The 21,247-nt window shown below is 42.1% G+C and overlaps 1 protein-coding gene across 1 annotated transcript in view; it reads left to right on the top strand.

Moving 5' to 3' along the window:
• The window catches only part of LOC121930550, a 43,846-nt gene extending 27,985 nt beyond the window's left edge, over window positions 1–15,861 (top strand). Inside the window, 7 exon segments of the mRNA XM_042467013.1 lie at window positions 1–75; window positions 1,247–1,384; window positions 4,582–4,748; window positions 5,093–5,183; window positions 9,740–10,061; window positions 12,801–12,927; window positions 15,701–15,861. The exon segment at window positions 1–75 is cut by the window's left edge and continues 1 nt beyond it. Coding sequence (XP_042322947.1) covers window positions 1–75; window positions 1,247–1,384; window positions 4,582–4,748; window positions 5,093–5,183; window positions 9,740–10,061; window positions 12,801–12,927; window positions 15,701–15,829 — 1,049 coding nt within the window. The 3' untranslated portion in view covers window positions 15,830–15,861.
• The last annotated feature ends 5,386 nt before the right edge of the window (window positions 15,862–21,247 follow it).

Below are 21,247 nucleotides of genomic sequence, written 5' to 3'. Positions count from 1 at the left end.
TATGCATTGATGGGAATGTGCCGGTATCAACCATTCAGTACATTTGTCAAATTGCCAGATATCATCATCTAGCAGGTGAGAGGAGCGCAATGGGAAAATCACAGGGACAGATGAATTCTTTGTGCTAAACACCTTCTGTATTTGTCTACTCTACTGTATATTATACTCAACTATAAGTCGATCTCATGTATAAATTGAGGGCACATTTGGAGCCCAAAATTATGGATTTTGCTATGACTCATGGATAAGTCAAGGGTAAAAGTTAGGGGCATGTAACAAAGGATCTAAAGGATGAAGCAAAGAAAAACAATGCCAAAGAACTTCCAAAATTCCATCAGACATAACTATTTGTACTCACACTAAAGGTGGATGGATGAGAGAACAGAGCGGGGTCCATGCTTCCAGGACGGATTACACTCTTGCCTTTTACCAGGGGATGGGTCCCTATTTTATAAGAGTTAAAGTGCAGTACTTACATTGACCCATGGATAAATCAATCCAGATTTTTTCGGTCAATTTTTTGACTAAAATTTCTAGACTTATACATGAGTATATACAGTCGTATATATCTGGTATGAATTCCATACATTTGATATGAATTGTACTTATTTCTAGAAAAGGGACTCCCCTGTTCCTCCCCCCTCCCCCACAATATTATTTATGTCATTTATTAAGTCATGGACAGGCCAGGCTGCTCCCATCTCACACTTTCCACCTATTTCTGAGTTGGTGGCGCAGTGGTTAAATGCCTGTACTGCAGCTACTCACTCAAAACCATAAGGTTGGGAGTTCAATCCCAGCGAAAGGCCTCAAACTTGATTCAGCCTTGCATCCTTCCAAGGTTGCTAAAATGAGTACCCAGATTGTTGGAGGCAATCAGTTTACAGTTGTAAACTGCTTAGGGAGTGCTTAAGTGCGCTGATAAGCGGTATAAAAATGTACTTGCTATTGCTACTGTATTATCTTTCCAATTTTTTTTTCATCCTGTCATTCAGGTACAATTCTGCAAATGAGATATCAAAACATGCATACTTGTTCATAGGTTCAAGGAGAAGGGAAATGCTGTGTGACCTCTTTTTTGTGGCAGGTGCTTTGAGAAGTCTCATATCAAGGCACCAGCCCAGAAGATGCAAGGGAACACTCCAGATATTTGGCCATAGTTGCAGTTGTTGTGGTCCAAAAGACCTGAAGAACCCCAGGTTAAGGGTTTATATTTTGACTAATCAAATGTGAATCTCTTTTGAAGTGTATTATGAGCCTACAGATGTGGACAAGGCCCCCAAACCATTCTTTTCAGACAGCTGGAGAGCCCTGGCCTGCATATCTCCCAACCTACGGGAACTCAGAGCAATTATCCGGACTCTAGGACATCCTGTGCCTGCAGGTGAAATACTTTTGAAAGTGGTGGTGAATGGGGAAAACTCTGTCTATTAATCTAATCTTACAGTATTTTATCGATCTTTCTGTCTCTCTGTCTAATATTTCAAGAAGGCTTTGAAAACCTATCTCTTCCAGTTAGCATATCCTCCCGATTCTCTTTAGAAAAAGTATTTCCCAACTAGATTAAGACGACTACCCATAACTGATATCCCGACTATTTTTAACTGCACTGTTTTTAAAAATTGAATTGTTTATAACTGTTTTTAATCTGTTTTTAATATTGCATTTGACATGTGTCGCAGAGTTTTGTTATATGTACACCGCCTTGATCTGGAGGAAAAGCGGTATATGAATAAAATAATAATAATAAATAAAATATTTATTTATAGCCCGCCTTTCCAGTGATCAAGGAGGGTTACATAAGCATGCCAATACAGGATACGGCATACAATACAAGATAAAACACGATAAAAACAGGAAAAATTTACAATAAAAAATTGACATAGCAAATACATATAACAATATCTAGCTAGCTCGTAATACTCTGACAAAAACAGTAACAGTGAGGGAGAGGGAGGGCTACACCGGGGAACAGCTAAGGAAAAGCCTGATGAAACAGGTAAGTTTTTAACTCCTTCTTAAACTGGGCAAGAGAGGCGGCCGAGCGGAGCTCACCGGGAAGCGAGTTCCAGAGCTTAGGGGCTGAGGTAGAAAAGGCCCTCTGCGTTGTCGTGGCGTATTTCGAGTCTGGAACTCTCAAGAGTTGCTTCCCGGCCGATCTGAGAGCGCGGGGTGGATCATATGGAGAGAGGCGGTCCTCTAAGTACCCTGGGCCCAAGCCATTTAGGGTTGGTAATAACCAACACCTTGTATTGCGCCCGGAAGCGAATAGGCAGTCAGTGTAGATCTTTAAGTACCGGTGTTATATGGCTAGCCCTGGAAGATCCAGTGACCAGTCTTGCTGCCATATTCTGAACCAATTGCAGCTTCCAAGTTTGGTACAAGGGTTGCCCCATGTAGAGCGCATTACAGAAATCCAAACGAGAGGTTACCAGAGCATGTACCACTGTTTCAAGGTCCCCCTGGCCCAGGAAGGGTCGCAGCTGATGTATCAACCGAAGTTGATAACAAGTGCTCCTGACCGTCGCACCCACCTGAGATGTAAGGTGGAGAGACGAGTCCAGGAGCACCCCCAAGCTGCGAACGGTGTCCTTCAAGGGGAGCGTGACCCCGTTCAGGACAGGTGGACAAACATCCAAGCCCGGGCTGGGGGAGCCTATCACAAGCACTTCCGTTTTCTCTGGATTCAAGCTGAGTCTGTTTTCCCTCATCCAGCCCATTACCGAGTCCAGACAGGCATCTAGAGGAGAGATGCCATCCCTAGTCATTGCATCAGTCGGAGACACAGAGAAACATATTTGGGTGTCATCAGCGTACTGATAACACCACGCCCCGTGTCTCCGGATGATCTCTCCCAGCGGTTTCATGTAAATGTTGAATAGCATGGGAGACAGAATGCTCTTTGAGGGACACCAGATGTAAGGGCCCTCTTATCGGAGCACACGTCTCCCAGCTGCACCATCTGGAATCTACCCGAGAGGTAGGAACGGAACCACTGGAGTGCAGTGCCCCCGATTCCTAACTCCCTCAGGCATTCCAGAAGGATACCATGGTCATTGGTATCGAAAGCCGCTGAGATGTCCAAGAGCACTAACAGGGACACGCTACCCCAGTCCATGCCCAGATGGAGATCATCGACCAGGGCGACCAGGGCAGTCTCAACTCCATAGCCTGCCCGGAACCCGGTTTGAAATGGGTCCAGATAATCAGTATCATCCAAGATCGACTGAAGCTAGATTGCAACTGCAAAAGCTTTATTATTTATTATTATTAATATAACTGTCTATTGAACCTATCTAATCTATTTTGTCTATCTTGTCTAACCATCTAATCTATCTATTAATCTAATCTGCTTTGTCTGTCTCTGTTTGCCTGTCCTATCTATCTGTCTCTAATCTATCACAAGGTGAGGAATCATATTGCCCTCCAGATGTTGTTGGACTGTAACTCCCAGCATTCTTCACCCTTAGCAGTTCCCACCTCTGAAGTATAGCTAGGAAATGATTGAATTTGTCTTGCACAGACATCAGCCACCTAGCTGCTTGCTGTTATAAGGAGCAAGGTTCAGAAGTTTCTCACCACCACCAAAGTCACCTGGGGGCATCTAGCTGGAGATTGTGAGAACATGGCCTAGAGCTTTAAGTATGCATTGTACCACTGAACTATGGCTCACTTTGAGACCTGTGGCTGTTTCTAGGCAGGTCTCAAGACAGAAAAATTGAATGGGTTTTCCTGAGTCTGAGTCCCATTTAAGAATAATACCCAGTATATATTAGTGGCCACTTTAATTGTCAACCAAATTGAGTCTTCTTCAGTGGATTGCTTTGCACTCTTTCACAGATCTGGGCCAAACTGTATCATGTGGGTTGATCTGTAAACATAACAAAATGGCACTTGGATGAATATAAAAAACTTCTGGGTTCAATCAAGAATTTTCTTTCTTTCTTTCTACAAAGTGGTGTACACACCTGAAAACTTCATATCTACCATGTCAGAGCTTGTTTCTTGAAATGTAAAGACTTAGAATAAGGCTCAGGTAATCTCCCCACATTTTGGAGTAAAACTCTGTGGTGCAAAATAAGCATGCTTGCACCCAGAGGATTAGTATGTATTATTGATTCTGCTGCCCAAAATTATGTTTTAAAAGATGCACAGCTTTGGCAAGGATCAGTGTCTCTTTGTGGCAGTTTGGCCATTTTTGGGTGTTTTGTAATCAACTTTCATCTAGAAAAAGATATTCCATTGGGGAAGGAGGAAAGGAATTAGGGGGATTTATAGGAGTGGTCGAGGGTGTGTGAAATAAATACTGGGGGGCAAATGTCACCTCTGTCTAGCACAGGAATGAGCAAGTGTAACCCCCCTTTTATCAGTCGATTGCAACTCCTTTGATTCCCTTACTTTGCTGGTTAGGGCTGATGGAACATCAAAGTCTAGCTGGCTGGCCTAGAGTAACTACATCTCTAATTTCCTCTTACAGTTTCTAGTACATCCCAGTGATATGGGACATGGTCTGGCCAATTTGGTTGTGGGTTTGATGTTTGATACTATGTGGTAAGTTTTCATACCTTGAACTCTGTTAAGATCTGCCATCCACTCTGGAAGATATTGTTGAGACTGCTGCAACATGGGCCTGTCCTTTACTGAAGGAATTGCACTGTGTAGTGGTCACACTTGGCCAGCATGGAGTCTTGGTATGTGGCCGCAAAGTGGGCAGAAATATCTCTCTTCACCCTGGAACTTGCAACAAGGTAGAACCACAAAACAAATGTGACACAGAATGAATTCTGAATTTTAATGAATTTTATTAATTTTAATGTTAGGGGTTGGCCTTTTAATGCTATGCAAGTCAGATCAAAATTTGTATATAGTTTTTAACAAATTTTAATATTTTAATGTGTAATTGTTTCAATTGTTTTTAAACTATGTAGTTATAGTTTTAAAAATGGTTTTGCATTGTTTTTAAATTGCACTGTTTTAATTTGCTCTTAGTCATCTTGAGTCCCTATATTGGGAGAAAGGGAGGATATAAATAAATATGATGATGATGATGATGATGATGATGATGATGATGATGATGATGATGTCTTTACAGAGCACCACAAATGAGTTGTATGCCATGCATTACCCAGCAATCACCATCCCAGTGGAGGAAATAGTGAACGTCTCTGGTGCGGGTGACAGGTATCTTGTTAATTGCTTGATGAGAGATTTCTGCCATCACTGTGGTATCCTCCTTCTTCCTCTGTTTGATCCCTGCCACTTTGGTTGCTGGAGCAACATAACAGTGCATGCATGTGCATGGCATTGCTAAGGAATAATTAGTCCAAATATTTACCTGGAGGTGATAAGAGACAAGAAAGGTGTGAGACAAGAAAGGTGTTGTAAATTGTCTTTTTTTTCTGAGCATTTGTGAAAGAGAAAGAAATGGAGACAATTTAGGTTTCCACAAAATGTTAACATCTTTGCTCCAAGTGCCTGGAGAGACAGCAATTGTTAAAAAGCACCTGGACCCTCTTAGGAACACAACCAGGCTTCATCTGGGGAAAAGCTGTCCTGTCACTCAGATGAAATGGGAATGTTTGGCACCTGAGAGTTAAGACATTCTTCATTGACTAGCTACCCAATCTTCAAGTGGTACAAGTAAGGACTGGTAGTCCTTCAGCCAGCTGTAAAAGTACAATTTCCTTACAAAACAAACAAAACTGTACACCTTCTTCAAAAATCCTGAGAACTGTAGCTTTTTGAAACTGTTGGTGATACTATGTCCTTTCCTGTGATGTTGCAGGACTGGGGAATGTATGGTCTCCAAAATATTGTGGCACTGCAATTTCCATCATCCCTCACCATTGGGCATGTTGGCTAGGGTTGATGGGAGGTGCATTCTGACAACATCTGAAGAGCTATACATATCCCCATATACACTCTCACACTCTCTCTCTTGTGGTAAAATTTCCAGAGTTCATTTTAAAAAACTGGAAGGTGACATAGTCTTGGGAGTTGTCCATGGTCACTACATTGCCAATCCCAATAGTATATAAAATTCATAAATGCACAAACCTCATTCAGGAGCCTTTGATTGAACTTAACTGTATTTTCTGGCATATAAGACTACTTTTTAACCCAGGAAAATCTTCTCAAAAGTCAGGGGTCATCTTATACGCTGGATGCCATCTTATAGGGCAGGTGCTGAAACTTCTGAGCCGGACTGGAGAATCTGCAGTCACCGCATATGGTAGGGGGGGGCTCAAAAACGGCCATGGCCACATCCCCACCGTATGCGACAATCATATGAAAGCAGCTACCGCTCTGAGAGTCTTGGAGACAGGGAGGGCTGGGCAGGCAGGGAGAGCTGATCAATCCAAGCAGGCTTTGTATACAACAAGGTTTCCTGCTAAGTACCTGCATGTCATTTGAATTAAAATTACCATATTGAAATCAAATTTGATGTATTTTTAATTTTTATTTGGTATGCGTTGGAAGAGGGGTAGTCTTATACGTTGAGTATATCCCAAACTCTATATTTTAACTGGAAAAGTTGGGGTATATATTGTAGTGAGATACAGTAGTTGATACAATAAGCCATCTATACCCATGGATTCTTTATCCACAGACTGAGTCATCCAAGGCATGAAAATATTTTTTTAAAAAGAATAAAATCCCCCAAAGCAAACCTTGATTTAGCCATTTTATACAAGGGACATCATTTTACTATGCCATTGCATTTAATGGGAATTGAGCATCCATTGATTCACAGTGTATCCTGGAACCAAAGCCCAATGGATACCAGGGGCCCATTATATTTAGTTTTTGGTACAGGCAGGTTGCTGTGTATTTTGTTTTAAAGCCTGATGCTGGAATGTTTAATGCCTAACTAAACTGTAAAAACCTCCTTTCTCTTCAGCTTGATGGCTGGGATCATTGCAGGACTGCTTGCAGGGGAGGACACAGATAACTGTGTCCGACTGGGCCTTCTGTCTGCCAGCCTCTCCCTTCGTTCATATGAGCCTATTTCACCAGAGATCAGTAGCACCAAGGCGACCGTAGCAGAGATGAAGGCTTGGAGTTGGCCAATGGTGAAGAGGTGGAAGCTGTCTTAGACCTTATGCTTCAGGATCTCCGCAGCCCCACATCCAACTGCATGAGAGATAGGTACAGACAGCTCAGAGGACTTTTCTTGAAAAGGAACCAAATGATTGTAGCTGGAAAAGGCTATTTTGCTCGATATCAATCTCTCTATCTCAGCTCTAGCCATTCTTACATCCATTTACTGTGGAATGACCAGCTGGGAGAGATCTGACAGCTAAACACACTGTCTGAATTTAAAACAGTATCTATTTCTTCCAGCAGCCCTACCCAGTAGATTTTAAAATATTAATTTTAAATTGGTATATTTTTAATTTTATGTTGGGTGATTTTAATGTGTCCTATGTTTATGTGCTTTAACTTATGCGTTTAAATAGTTTTATGTGTTTCAATCTATTTTGTACCCACTTTGACCCTTGGGAAGAGGTGGGAAACAAATATATTATTATTATTATTATTATTATTATTATTATTATTATGCTTAAAAATAAAGTTTTAAAATTTTGCACAACCTAAAATCTGTACACTGACAAAAGATACACTTCCAGAAATGATGGTGCACACCTAGGTAACACATGAGCATACATTGTTTCTGCAAACCAGGCTGAGGGAACAAAGTATCGTGCTTCCTCTTTGCATTGCATAAAGCTTTGAACAATTATTTTTGGACTATAACACCTTGATTCCTACATGACAGGGACTTGGACTGGATGGCCCTTGTGGTCTCATCCAATTCTGTGATTCTATGATTCTGTGGCTCCCCCTGTCGGCATGGCCACTGACTAAGAGACTGTGGGAGCTGCAGTTCAAAAACATAACTTTTTCACTGCTATTTACCACAAGATCTGCTGTTCTAATGTATCATGCAAAGCAATGAGAGTTTCTTCTTTCCAATACACTTTGGAAAAAGTCCCCCCCCCCAGACAATGACTCCTACAGTTCCACAGCCAGCATGGTCACTGGCCATATTTTGACTAAGGTATTCTGGGAGTTGTAATCCAAAAACACAACTTTTCCAAGCTGTGATTAAAACACCCCCTGCTATCTCTTCACTTGGAATACTGCATCCAATTCTGTGCACCACAATTCAGAAAGGATGCTGACAAGCTGAAGCATGTCCAGAGGAGGGCAACCAAAATGGTGAAAGGTCTGGAAACTGTGACCTGTAAGGAGAGACTTAGGGAGCTGGTCTATTTAGCCTGGAGAAGAGAAGGTTAAGAGGGGATATGATAATCCTGTTTAAGTAGGGGTGACATTGAGGATGGAGCAAGCTTGTTTTTTGTTTTGTTTTGTTTTTTTGCTGCTGCAGAGAATAGGACACAGAACAATGGATGCAAGCTACAGGGAAAGAGATTCCACCTAAACATTAGGAGGAACTTCCTGACAGTAAGAGCTGTTCAACAATAGAACACATTCCCTTGGTATATAATGGAATTTCCTTCATTGGAGGTCTTTAAGCAGAGGTTGGATGACCATCTATCAGGGGTGCTTTGATTGTGAGTTACTGCATGGCAGGGGATTGGAGTGGATGGCCTTTATGGTCTCTTCAAACTCTATGATTATATTCTAATCTGGAAAATTTTGCCAGGCAATGCTTTCCATCTTTAACATCTGTCTGTGGTCACCATCAAGGACAAAAGATTCCTATCCCTATTATTTCCCTATAAACAATTCCAGTAAAGTAAAAATTAGTTGCAGTTTGGGATGTTGGGGAATTATGTTCAATGTGCAACCCCCCCCCCCCCCCCCCCCCCCCCGCCCCCCCACCTACATGCACTTTCCAAGACCACCCAGATGGAAGATGGTTCTCCTTCAGGATGTATTTCTACATTTTTTTAGTCTTCTTGGCTTAAAATGTATCCCAAATGCATATTTTAGAGAAAGTGCAGATTTTGACAGTTTTGAAACAGCATTTATGTTCCTACATTACTTTATGAGACCATATTAGTTGACTGGATGTGGTACTGAAGTAGACTAGAAGCAGATTAATCCATTCCTAGCTGCAACCACTCAGGAGGGTTGAGGACCTGGAATAAGTGATGCATCTAAAACGGCCCAGAAATCAAGAAAGTACCTTAATGCATTGCAGGCAGGCAAATAGGCACACACACAAACTTTGCCCAGTCCAGGCAAGCATTTTTACTACCAAAGCTCACTCAGTGCCTTGAAGCACCTGCTTAGACAAAAGGAAAGGAAAAATGTTCCATTATCCCAATAGTGGGGAAAGATGGCATCACTGGGATGGAGCATGTGCTCACCTTCACAAATAAATTGGGTGTTGCTAAAGGGGTGGGAGGCATATCGGAAAAAGAAGGGCATTTTCCAAACAGGAGGTACAACATAAGATTTCTATATCACTAAAAGAGAAGAAGAAGAAGAAGACGACGATGACAACGTGGGGGTGTGCATAGGAACCTGGATGTATAAAAGGGCTTCAATTAGTCATGTAGAAAAAGAACGACTGAGAGGGGGGACAAACTCATGCCTGCCTGCATGCATGTGTGGTCGCTTTTAATTCCTGCATCAGGCTCCAAGGAAACAGCATCCCTTTGCCTAGATAGACAGCAAGGAAAGCAAACACAGAAAGGACCATGAGGGTTTCAAGGGTAGCCACCCTAGCACTACTTTCAATGCAGCTTGGTTTCCTGGCTCAAACTGGTGGGTTGGCTGGGAAAGGACTTGTTGCTAAAGAGGACCCTCCTGGGGCTGCAAAGGCCAGGTGGATGCTTGACTTATTCCCTGAAAGAGACAGAGAGGCAGAAGCTGGAAAGCCACATCTTACCAGGTTGCGGAAGGCAGCAGGAGAAGACAGAGTTGGTGGTGGAACTCAAAGCAAAGCTTCAAACAAGCAGCGACTGGAAACCAGTAAGCAGAAGGCTGGTGGCAAGAGAAAGATGCCCCAGCTTTCCCCTCCAAAGACCAAAAGCCAAGCATTTCAGACCTATTTGGAAGGCCATGGGAAGTTTAATACTGACACGGTGAGTAAGATCTCTTTAGCTCTTACTCTAGTCCTTTCAGTATAAAAATCAAATTCATCAGAGACACCTGGTCTGTTTCAAATTTTTTAACATTATAGTATAGACAATGATGACCAACTTTGGTGGAGCATGAGACAAATGGATGACAGGTCAAAGTGTGAAATACTCTAAGCCTTGGTGTGGCCTTATCTCCTCTGAAGAAAGTATGGCAACCCAGATGAGGCAGAGAAGAGCAGACCTGACAGTATGCTATATCCAGGAATACCACAAACTGCTCCTGAGTTTATGGTTCCCATCTAGTTATGACAGTCGTCATAGCTTTTTCGCTTGCTTAAAAATAGAGAAATAGCCTCTCTGAGGTCTCTTAGGGCAGTGGTTGTGTTGATATCATCTTCAGTTCACACACATTCTAATTAGAATCCCTTGCAAATTTCCCTATGGGGACATTAAAGGGCTGAGCCAGAGTCAGCAGGGGTAAATGCTGTAACCCAAACAAATCCATTATGAAAAAGGCTGTCAGTGGTTCTAAGTCTGGATTATTTTATGTCAAGGAGCAGAGTGGCAAGATTCCTCTCAATACTAATTGCTGGGAACAATTGTGAGTGTTTTTGCCTTTAACTTCCATTTGTGGGTATCATGGAGGCATCTGTTTGACCTTTTGTGGGAAACAAGATGCTGAAGTAAACAACCCTTTGATCTGTTCTGACACATCTCTCTTGTTTCCATGATGGGCTACAAAGCTCCAGGAGGTGATAAAAGCGTCACTATGTCAGAGAGAGGTGTGTGTTGTCTTGAATGAGGCAGCGAGGAGTCTACTCCTGAAGAGGAACTCCCTGAATCCAGGTGTATAGGAAAACTGCTGCCCCAATGCAAATACAGTGGACTCTTGTTATATGCTGGGGTTTGGTTCCAAGATCCCCCGTGTATAACAAAGTCTGTGTATGCTCAAGTCCCATTAAATATAATGGCATAGCAAATGGTCTCTTTTTTTGTCTTTGTCCCTTATAAAAATGGAAAATCAAAGTTTGATATTTGAAAATTTATACTTTTTTGAGTATTTCAAATCATGTAAGCTTGAATCCATGTATAAAAAGAATATTAAGAAGGGCTGACTGTATGCCGCTTCTAGTCAAGGTGCCTAAATGGTGATGACTGGACTTCAGAGGTCCTTGGAAGAGGCAGGCTATTTGGACCTATTTCAGTCTGGTTTCAGGACAAGGCACAACACTGAAATGGCCTTAGTCACTCTGGCTGACAACCTACTGTGGACAGGAGGAGTGCTGTTGTTGCTCTTTCTGGATTTTTCAGCAGCTTTTGATATCACTGATTATGGTATCTTATTGGACTATGCTCCTTCAAATGGGAGCAGGAGACACTGTGTTATAGTGGTTCTGCCCTTTACTGTACTGGGGGTTTATGTACAGTCCCAGAGCCATTACACTGTGGGTTGCCACAGGGCTCCTATCTATAAAATGCCTTGAGATTGGGTCACAAGAGGTTTAGGGTGGGGTGCCCTTTGTAGGCTGGTTATAATATAAATATTTATATCCTGCTTTTTGTAAAAACAATCAAAGCAGCTAACAACATATAAAATCATACAAAATTTATACAATATCCCCACTTAAAAAAGAATTAATCAATTAAGATTAAAATTACATAATCAGATTAAAATCTAATAGAAATCGGATAGTTACAGGCAGAGTCATAGCATAGCGCAAAAATCCATAGTATATGAAGTGATCATTATGTGGCCAAGTTGAGGCGCTGAGGTTGGTAATTTGACGGATTTCGTCCAGCAGTCGATTCCACAGACTGGGAGTGGTTGCAGAGAAAGCCCTCTGGAAGGTATCAACTAGCCTGGTCTTTAAAGGTTGCAATAAATTCCTCCCAGAGGACCTGAGTATATGGGGCAGATTATATGGAAGACGGAGATTCTTTAGATAAGTTGGGCCCAAGCCATGTAGGGCTTTAAAGGTGATAACCAACACCTTGTACTGTGCCCAGAAACCAATAGGCAGCCAGTGGAGTGACTTCAATATAGGTGTTATGTGGTTACTCCTAGATGTTCCAAATCACACCGAGCTCTAAATTTCTTTGTCATCATAGTGATGAGTGAGGCTATTAAACAGAGACAATGATTTCCTGGAACACTGTACACATTATAACACTAGTTAACTCCTCTGCCTCATAGGACTCTCTTGGTCAGTTCATCACATCTGCTTTCTGGTTCTCAGCCAGCATCATACTATCTTTGAATACCCCATTCATAGGTTATCTACTCACATTGGCTTAACACAAGACTCTTCCTCCTGCCTTTTGCCCCCAACAACCATCTTTAAAACTGAATTTGTCACATTCATCACCCTACCCACAAGTTTTGTATTTTTATTGCTATTCTCATACAGCTTCCTTACATAGATGTTCCTGGACACTCTACTCCATGCATCTGAGGAATTAGAATCAAGCCTATGAAAACTCATGCTACCAGCTTCTTTCTTTGTTAGTCTCAAAGGTGCTACAGGATTGTGTTGCATACTGATTTACCAGATTGATATGGCTATGTCTTTGAATAGTCTCATGTTATTAGAAGCTATGCTGGGCCTTGATCATCATAAAAACCTATCCCTTGCAAGAAGACCATTTGAACTTTATAAATACTGGTGTTAGCAGCTCTACTTTTTTTTAAAAAAAATAATAACGATTGATGTCACAATATATTCTCTTTCCCTTTCTTGTCAGTATTCCTGTCTTGGGATACAGTCAAAGGCCTGCAGAAAACCCTCAGACTGTGATGGCTGCTTGGGCCTCTACACCTGCAAACTGCCAAGAGGGAAGTGTGATTTCAAAGCAGTTTCTCGGCAAACAGGTACCCCATTGTTTAAATACTTGAAGGGATGTCATATTGAGGAGGGGGCTAGCTTGTTTTCTGCTGCTCCATCTAGGAGTCCCAAGTAGATCACAAGTTGAACATGAGTCAACAGTGCGATGCGGCAACTAAAAAGGCCAATGCAATTTTAGGCTGCATCAATGGAAGTATAGTGTCTAGATCAAGGGAAGTAATAGTGCCACTCTATTCTGCTCTGGTTGGGCCCCACCTGGAATATTGTGTCTAGTTCTGGGCACCACAATTTAAAAAGGATGTGGAGAAACTGAAGCGTGTCTAAAGGAGGGTGACTAAAATGGTGACGACTCTGGAAACCATACCCTATGAGGAACGACTTAAGGAGCTGGGGATGTTTAGTCTGGAGAAGAGAAGGTTTAGAAGTGATATGATAGCCCTGTTTAAATACTTGAAGAGATGTCATATTGGGGAGGGAGCAAGCTTGTTTTCTGCTGCTCTAGAGAACAGGACAAGGAACAATGGATGCAAGCTCCAGGAAAAAGAGATTCCACCTCAACATTAGGAGGAACTTCCTGACAGTAAGGGCTTTTTGACAGTGGAACACACTTCCTCGGAAGGTAGTGGAGTCTCCTTTCTTAGAGGTCTTTAAACAGTGGCTGGATGGCCATCTGTCAGGGATGCTTTGATTTAGATTTCCTGCATGGCAGAGGGTTGGATTGGATGGCCCTTGTGGTCTCCTCCAACTCTATGATTCTATGATTCTACAACAGAAACAGCAGATTTTCTCATTTCCAATAAGAAAACAGCCACAGTGCCCATATTATTAATAGGCAGCAGGGGGTGCTGTAGGTACACAAAGGGTTATAAGAAGTCAGGAAATGATGGTCTTATGTGTCCTCATAATCTTCCGATATATAAATCTACAGTATTTTTGTAGCAGTGTTGTAATGCTGCTTTAAAAAATAATATGGTCAACTACGGAGCATTATGGAACGGTAATGTTATAACACTCCTTCGTTTAAATCACATTCTGTTATTTCATTTTTTAAAAAAAAAAACCAGTAAGAAAGTGTTTTAGGACTTTTTAAAAGACTGGTTGAAAATGCATGTGTGATAAAATCGTACCCACTGCAAAAAGTGTTGTAGATGCATACTGAGCATCTGTTTCCATCTTCAACTGTGGAAAAGTTGGCACCCCACATCAAAATTGTGTAAAACAGCAGAATAGCACCAAAACGGACACAGTGTACAATGCACATATTACATAGAACCCAGTAAGACAATAGCCACACAAAATGCACAACAGTTGGCGTGAGTTCTGAATCACTTCCTGTTGGGGGAAAAGGGTATCTTCTTGAGCATAAAATGGCCAAGAGAGGACCAGAAATATGGTTGATCCCTCCATCCCATGGTATCAGGGCAGCATATGGGAGTGAAAAATCCTAGGGGACATTGCAAGGAAGCCCTGCAATGTCCCCTTGATATCAATGTTCCCCCTTAACCCCTGTTCTAGAAAAGAGAAAAAAATTGCATACCCTCCAGCTGTCTCCGTTCCAATCTGTATTCCCTCTTTTTCAGCTGCGTTTAAAGTGTCCTAGTTCCTATCTCCTACACCCATCTTCACCCTTTATCTGCAGCTTGCTTCAGTCATTGCAAACTGAATTCAAAGTGAAAAAGCACTGTGGGGACAGAGAGAGAGGAGCAGGTGGGGAATCTTGTTTTCAGCAACCTCAAGCTAATGCAACCTACAACAGCTTCTCCTAGTTTGTGTAATCATCCTCATTCCACCATCTTGACCACACTCTGATGAAGTTTGACTACACATGGCCTGGTTGTTTAATATTGGAGGGCATGATTTGGATTTATTCAGGTAAAAAACACCACTAGTGAGAAGTCTCTACATCAGGCCTGAGGAACACTGGGTCCTCTAGATCAATGATTCCCAAACTTTGGTCCTCCAAATGTTTTGGACTTCAGCTCCCAGAATTCTCAATTGTTGATCAAACTGGATAGGGTTTCTGGGAGTCAAAGTCCGAAACACCTGGAGGACCAAAGCCTGGGAAACACTGCTTTAGATCCATATTTCCAAAGCTGATAGGTGGGGGGAAGCAATTGGTTTTTCCCTAATATTCCAGGGACCAACACCATATTTGTGGCTGTTAGATACAATTGCTTCCTTTCTGGAAACTTATCAGGGGCTGATAGCCAATAGTTTGTGGACTATTTCTGGTCCCTGGACCATGACCATGCTCTAGACATGGATGGGAATTGCATGGCTCTTTAGTTGATTGATGGCAACTCAAGCATTCCTCACTATTATCTGTTCTTACCTAGTGCTCTTGAGATGGGCAGATCAACAACCTCTGAAGGGATGCTTGATTCCTACTCCCTGCTCTCCTTATTATTGATGGACTGCAACTTCTAGCAGGTTTTTCCAAAATAGCCAGTAGTAAAGACTGATGAAGTTGTAGTCTGGAGGGCCTTATGTTATATAGACCCATAGCAAATGGGCAGGGATAGATCACAGCTATGTGCTTAGTTGTTGCTGTTGTGTGCCTTCAAGTTGGTTTGGACTTAGGTATTCTGGGGTTTTCTTGTTGAGATTTATTCAGAGGTTTGCAATCGCCTTCCTGATGCTGAGACCATGTGGCCTGCCCAAGGTCACCCAGTGGGTTTCATGGCTGAGCTGGCAATCAAACCTTGGTCTCCAGAGTTGTAGTCCAATGCTCAAACCACTACATCACACTAGTATCTCACCAATAATATTACGCTGATGGCTCATTTGTTTTCCCCACAGCTGGCTTCTCCCAGAGTATCTAAGACTGATGAAGACATACTACATTTGTACTGCACTCTGACTTATCCCAAATCATTCCAGAAGAAGTTTATACATTTAGAATTACAGGGGGGGGGGGTGTTAATGTAAATTAACATAAATAATGTAAAATAAAAGGTGCTGCTTACTAAAAATGACATTTGTAAGCTCTTAATTTATCTAAAATGTTATAATTTTTGAATAATGACAATCAGGTGTTTTGCTTACTAAATTTCCAGTGAGAAACATTCAGCAGGGACTCCTCTGCACTTGAAGGATAAAAACTGAACAGAGAGTGAGAAGACATCTTTCAATTTCCTCAAGTGACCCAGAACCATAGAGCTCTTAAAGGTCTGGAGCAGAATTGTTTGGATCTGAAGTCTGACCCAGGTCCCTGAATCTAGGCGTAAAAACGTTGAGGGAAAGGCAAAACAAAAACAAACACAAGGTAGAAACATTAGGGAGAACACATTAAATTTTCTCATTGGTACAACTTCTACCTAGGGAGGCAGTCATAGTTCAGTGTCAGAGCACCTTTTTTCCATGTTGTTTGGTTGATGATATCTATGGCTAAAGCAAAGATGGAGACTCTTCTTTGGCCTGGGGGACAAATTCATCTCAGGAATTTTATTCCAAAGGCTGTGTGTGTGAAGAACATAGGGCAAGGGGCTGGTATAGTTTATATTAATCTGGACATGTGCCCACTAAGCATGCTAAGCAGTTCAGTTCTATATTACACCTGTCTAGGAAAAACCCACCAATGAAACAACTTCCTGGGTTACAAAGTACAGTTCAGTTCATTCAACAACCTTTCCTGGGCTTTAAATGGGTACACTTGCTGGCCATATGTTAGCTGCAGACTGGATGTTCCCAGTTCCTGAGTTAAACAGAGCTCAGGATAGAAAGTGATGGGACAAATACCTCTTAACTAGTCCTTCCTGGGACAGCCTAGCAATTTAAAAGAAGTTTCTTTTCAATTATCACCTTCCAGGTTCAAGTCAATATCCACACTGGGGAAGAGTTATGGATCAAAACTCTGCCATGTTTTTTAGAAGGGTAGAGAAAAATGTAAGAGCAAGACAGAGTCATGGAGCTTTGAGTGAAAAGTAATGTTAACCAAACCACAATCTTTCAATTAACTTTGGACAAGAGAAAACTGGGGTGGGGAATCTATCTACCCATATTATCGTCATTTAAAATGGGGAGCATTTAGCCCTTTAAATGCTGCTGGGCTCCAATTCCCATCACATTTCACTTCTGGATGTGCAGAGCGAGGCTCATAGAAGTTACAGCCCCAACAGCATCTTGAAGGGGCCTCAAATCCCCAAACTCTTCATTGAATGGTAAAAGCTCTGGAATTTTTGAGTATAAAACATGGAATGTGTGCATACATCATCAGGTGCTCTGCCACTGAATTACAGCTTTTCCATTCCAACAACAGTTGCAGTTTTCCTTGGATTAGCATTTACTAGAAGGCAGTGGGCATTTGTGTGTATAAGAAACACCAATAGGATAGTAGAGAGCAGAGGAACAATTAAGATACTCACCTCTTTTTCAAGGCAGCCCTTCTCTATTTCCCAGTGTATGACAACCTTAAGTTAGGGAACTGATATTAACACAGCCACATGCAACTGAGGGCCTGAACAGACAGGCCAAAATAAAGCTGCTTCAGATCACTCTGGAGGTATGCTGTTTAAATGATGTATGCATCCTAAGAGGCTGGAAGCTGTGCCAAAGCTACACTCCAGTGCTAAGGACTGGAGCAAAGCTTTGGTGCAGCTTCTGGCCTCTTAAGATGCATGTGTCATTTAAACACCTCCAAAGTGACCCAAAGCAGCTTTATTTTGGCCTGTCTGTTCAGGCCCTGAGTTTTCATTATGGGATTTTAAGGTCTGTCAAGACAGACAGAAGGTCTGTACATAAACGAGAGAGGACATAATGGGAGAGGTTGGATGTATGCCTTGAGACATGGCAATGATTTTGCAGGATGACTTACATCAGTAAATGAATCCATGTTGGTTTAATATCAGATAGATTTGCATGTGGCTGCAGCAATTTTCAGTAAAGTCTCTTCACACATTCCATTGTTAGTCAGAAATATGAGCATGACCCAGCCTTCACCTTTGCAATCAAGATGAATGAGCCAAATTGGATGTTTCATATATTCTGACCACGAGGTGCTCAATGAACTGGCATCACCACCATTAGAAGCAAATTGATGTACACATGCCAGTTCCCAACATGCTCCCTTTCTCTTTTGATGCAACCCTTTCTTTTGGGGGCAATGCGGGGCTGGTTGTGGAAGGATTTTCCATGGATGTTATCAGACAAGGGAAATTGGAAGTATAATCCAATGGCAATCCGAATGCAATCATGGGGTTTAACGTTGTTGCGTGATAGACTACCACACGCAAATTCGGGAAATGGGAAGTCAGTCCAAACTCAATCATGGGGTTTCATGTTATTGTGTGAGAGGTGATCACATGCAATTTGGGGCAATGGCAAGCTATTTTTGGGCAAAGGGAAGTCAGTACAAACGCAATTCGAATTCACGTATATTTGCTGAACTAGCGAATTCACATGAATGCGTTCTGGCCCCACTTTCTTTTCATTCAAAATTAAGAGAAATTCCTCCCGTGTGATAAACTCCCATATCTCCTTCAATCATTCCCACCCCCGACACAAGGCATTTTATAGCTCTTTAGCTGGTATGAAGCAAGTCATCTTAAGATCACAAAGCATTTACTTGAAATGGATAAGACTAAGCATATTCTCCTTTTTGTAATCACCCACTTTTAATTACATAACATCAGTCTCTCAGCTTATTCTGAGGAAAGGTGGACACATGTCCCCCAGTTTCAAGGAAGGGCAGCCAGTCTTCTATCATACAGTGGTTGCTTGGTCAGGTGACAAACTCAGAGCAGATTCAGTGGTCCAACTCCCCACTCCATTCCACACCCTCCCCTCATTTACAGCTTTGCTTTCTTCCTTCCCATTTCCATGTGCATTAATTGTCCTCATTGTATCCAGCCACAGTGTCTTCCACCCTTCTTCAATCTTCATTCTTGTCTTAGTTTCAGAGTCTCAAAGCCTAGTTTACTCATCTGTCCTGCATGCCTTTGCAACCACTTGACAGAGAAACTGGTGCAAATGTCATTGGCTAACATTTCTCCTAACATCAATATAAATAAGAAACATTTAATAGCTAAGAAGTAAGAAACACTGCAAAGTCTGTAAAGCACCAGTGGTGGGAGTTCCGACTATGCCTTGTCCAGCGTTTGTTCTTTGTATAGAAGCCCACAGACCTGTCACAGCAGCAGGATTTTCTTCTCAGTGTTGTTTAGCAGGCTAACTCTTCACACAAGCACAATTCCTAGGTACCCTGCCTCCTGGGTGAGGCCCTCCCCACCTTTGCACCAGGCTGAATGGGAAATGGCTTTTAAAATGGGGCCAGGAAGCAAGGTACAAATCCTTTTTGTGTTGGCGAACTGTAAGCAAAATGTCATCTCCCACAACATTGGCACTTTGAGCTTATTTCTTGTGGAGAAATTTCATTCTGTTACCTGGAGGGGGTTGATTGAGATGGGTGTGGGAGGAAAAGAGAAAGAGGAAGAAAGCATGATTTTAGCAGGGATCCAGTTAAAGAAATTCACAAACAGAAAAAAGCCAGTCTGAACTGTAACCACAAGCAGCCATTTGCATGACTTTCAGACTCCTCATTTTCCTCACTGGAAAACTCTTGGATTGCAAAAGGCAGCTGTTTTGGTTTTGTCAGGAGTCAGACATAAAATCCTGCCCTCATTTCTTCCAAGGGTCAAAGTGAACCTTTCCCCCTTCTAGATCTACTACCTAGCATGGTTATCCATAGGGTTGATGGGACTGAGGGCACACTTAATGTTGGGAACTCTGCTTCTGTATAAGGAGTGATGAACATGGGAGTGAACCATATGGCAAGTAGACAGGCAGAAGCTCAGGAGGAGGAAGTCATCTTATGGAGTTCCAGGGCAAACTGTTGCACTTGCCTTAAATTTCAGAGATTCAGTGGATTCCTAGTGGGGCTAGGTACTAAATCTAGGCTAGGCTAGCTACTAAATCTAAATCTACCTTTTCACAGATTCTGAAGTAGCACCTTTGGTATGTATAGGCTGGCCCTAGACTAATATACAAGTTCACTATATCCTTTTTCTACTTTATTCAGTACTAACTTTGCAGAACTGAAAAGGCGACTCAGCCTCAAAGGTTCAGCAAAAGTAGGCATTAATTGAAAGTGTTTTTCAGAGATTAAACTTTTCATTTAATGCAGTGTCAAAATTAATATGTTACAAATCTTCAGGTGAGTTATTATTTATAAAGTTCAGCTATTATGTGGTACATGAACTTGCTTTCCTAGTGGAGATTAATTTAGCTATGAAAGCAAAAGGAATTACCTTATATCCGTCATACACATAGGAACTGCTAACTCGAGAAAGATCTCTAGTGGATACAATTTTTAAAAAGGCACCATTTTGAGAGGTGCGTCTTTTTTCCGCCTCCTGAAACAGTGAGAGCTTGATGTTCTGTCTTCCACAGAACTACTGAAAGGAATAATAGCTTTCAAGTGAATGTAGGCCTGAAATGCATCTCTAAAGTACACTGTTCTCACATGCAACTAAAAGCCAAAGTGCATTTGCTCTTGTTCATCCATTATTCCCCTTACTTGTTTGCCATCCATTATACATCTCAATTTAAATCTCGGCTACTTGAGGCAAGATATGTCTCTTTTTTCTTTGTTTATACATAATTATACACAGGTACAGACTACAGGGGCACTAAGGACAGTTTAAGGGCCAGTGAGCGAACCTCAACTGGGGACTTCCGAAGCTGCTGGCTGCTTAACATATCTTGAAGTGCAAGGGTGCACCATCACAGCAATTTGTGGCCAGTGAAAAGGCCGTGTGCCCAGATACCATCAAGTGCTGTCACACTGGAAAAAGAAGGTGGTCACTCTCCTGGATCGGCAGTGTACTCACTGGGGCCAGGAAGGTTAACTGCTGTTCCTTTCCCAGGCAGCAACTGCCTCTACTCATGCCCAAGAACCCTGTACCCCCGACTGGCCATGGCGTGTGCAGCACCTTCCAGCTGAAATTGCACAAGGATAACTGGGTCCCTCCTCTGGCAACAACTAGTAAAGCCCATACACTGGTGTGTAAAAAGTTTCAGGCTTGATGGTGGTACCTTATGGATGAGGACCACTGCCAGTACCGACATCACACACTTGATGGAACTGAAGAGTGTTATCACAGAGCTTTGGGATATTACTTTTCACACAACTCTCAACCCTCAGAACCCCCCATCTGTGCGCCATGCCACAGATTGGGGATTCTGAGGACTGTAATCAAAAAGTAATTTTCCAAACTCTGATAAGATCAGCATAGTTACTGCATAGCAGTGTGCAGATGAGTGCTTACCTAAACTTTCAGGAATATTGATCCACTCGCTCTCCACTGGGAGAGTTTCAGGTACTCCTGAGCGTCCTCAATAAACCTACAG

This window comes from Sceloporus undulatus, chromosome 5, assembly GCF_019175285.1.
Source record: "Sceloporus undulatus isolate JIND9_A2432 ecotype Alabama chromosome 5, SceUnd_v1.1, whole genome shotgun sequence".
NCBI classification, from domain to species: Eukaryota; Metazoa; Chordata; class Lepidosauria; order Squamata; family Phrynosomatidae; genus Sceloporus; species Sceloporus undulatus.
The sequence above is the reverse complement of the archived record's forward strand: the minus strand, read 5'-3'. Positions and strand labels throughout refer to the sequence as shown.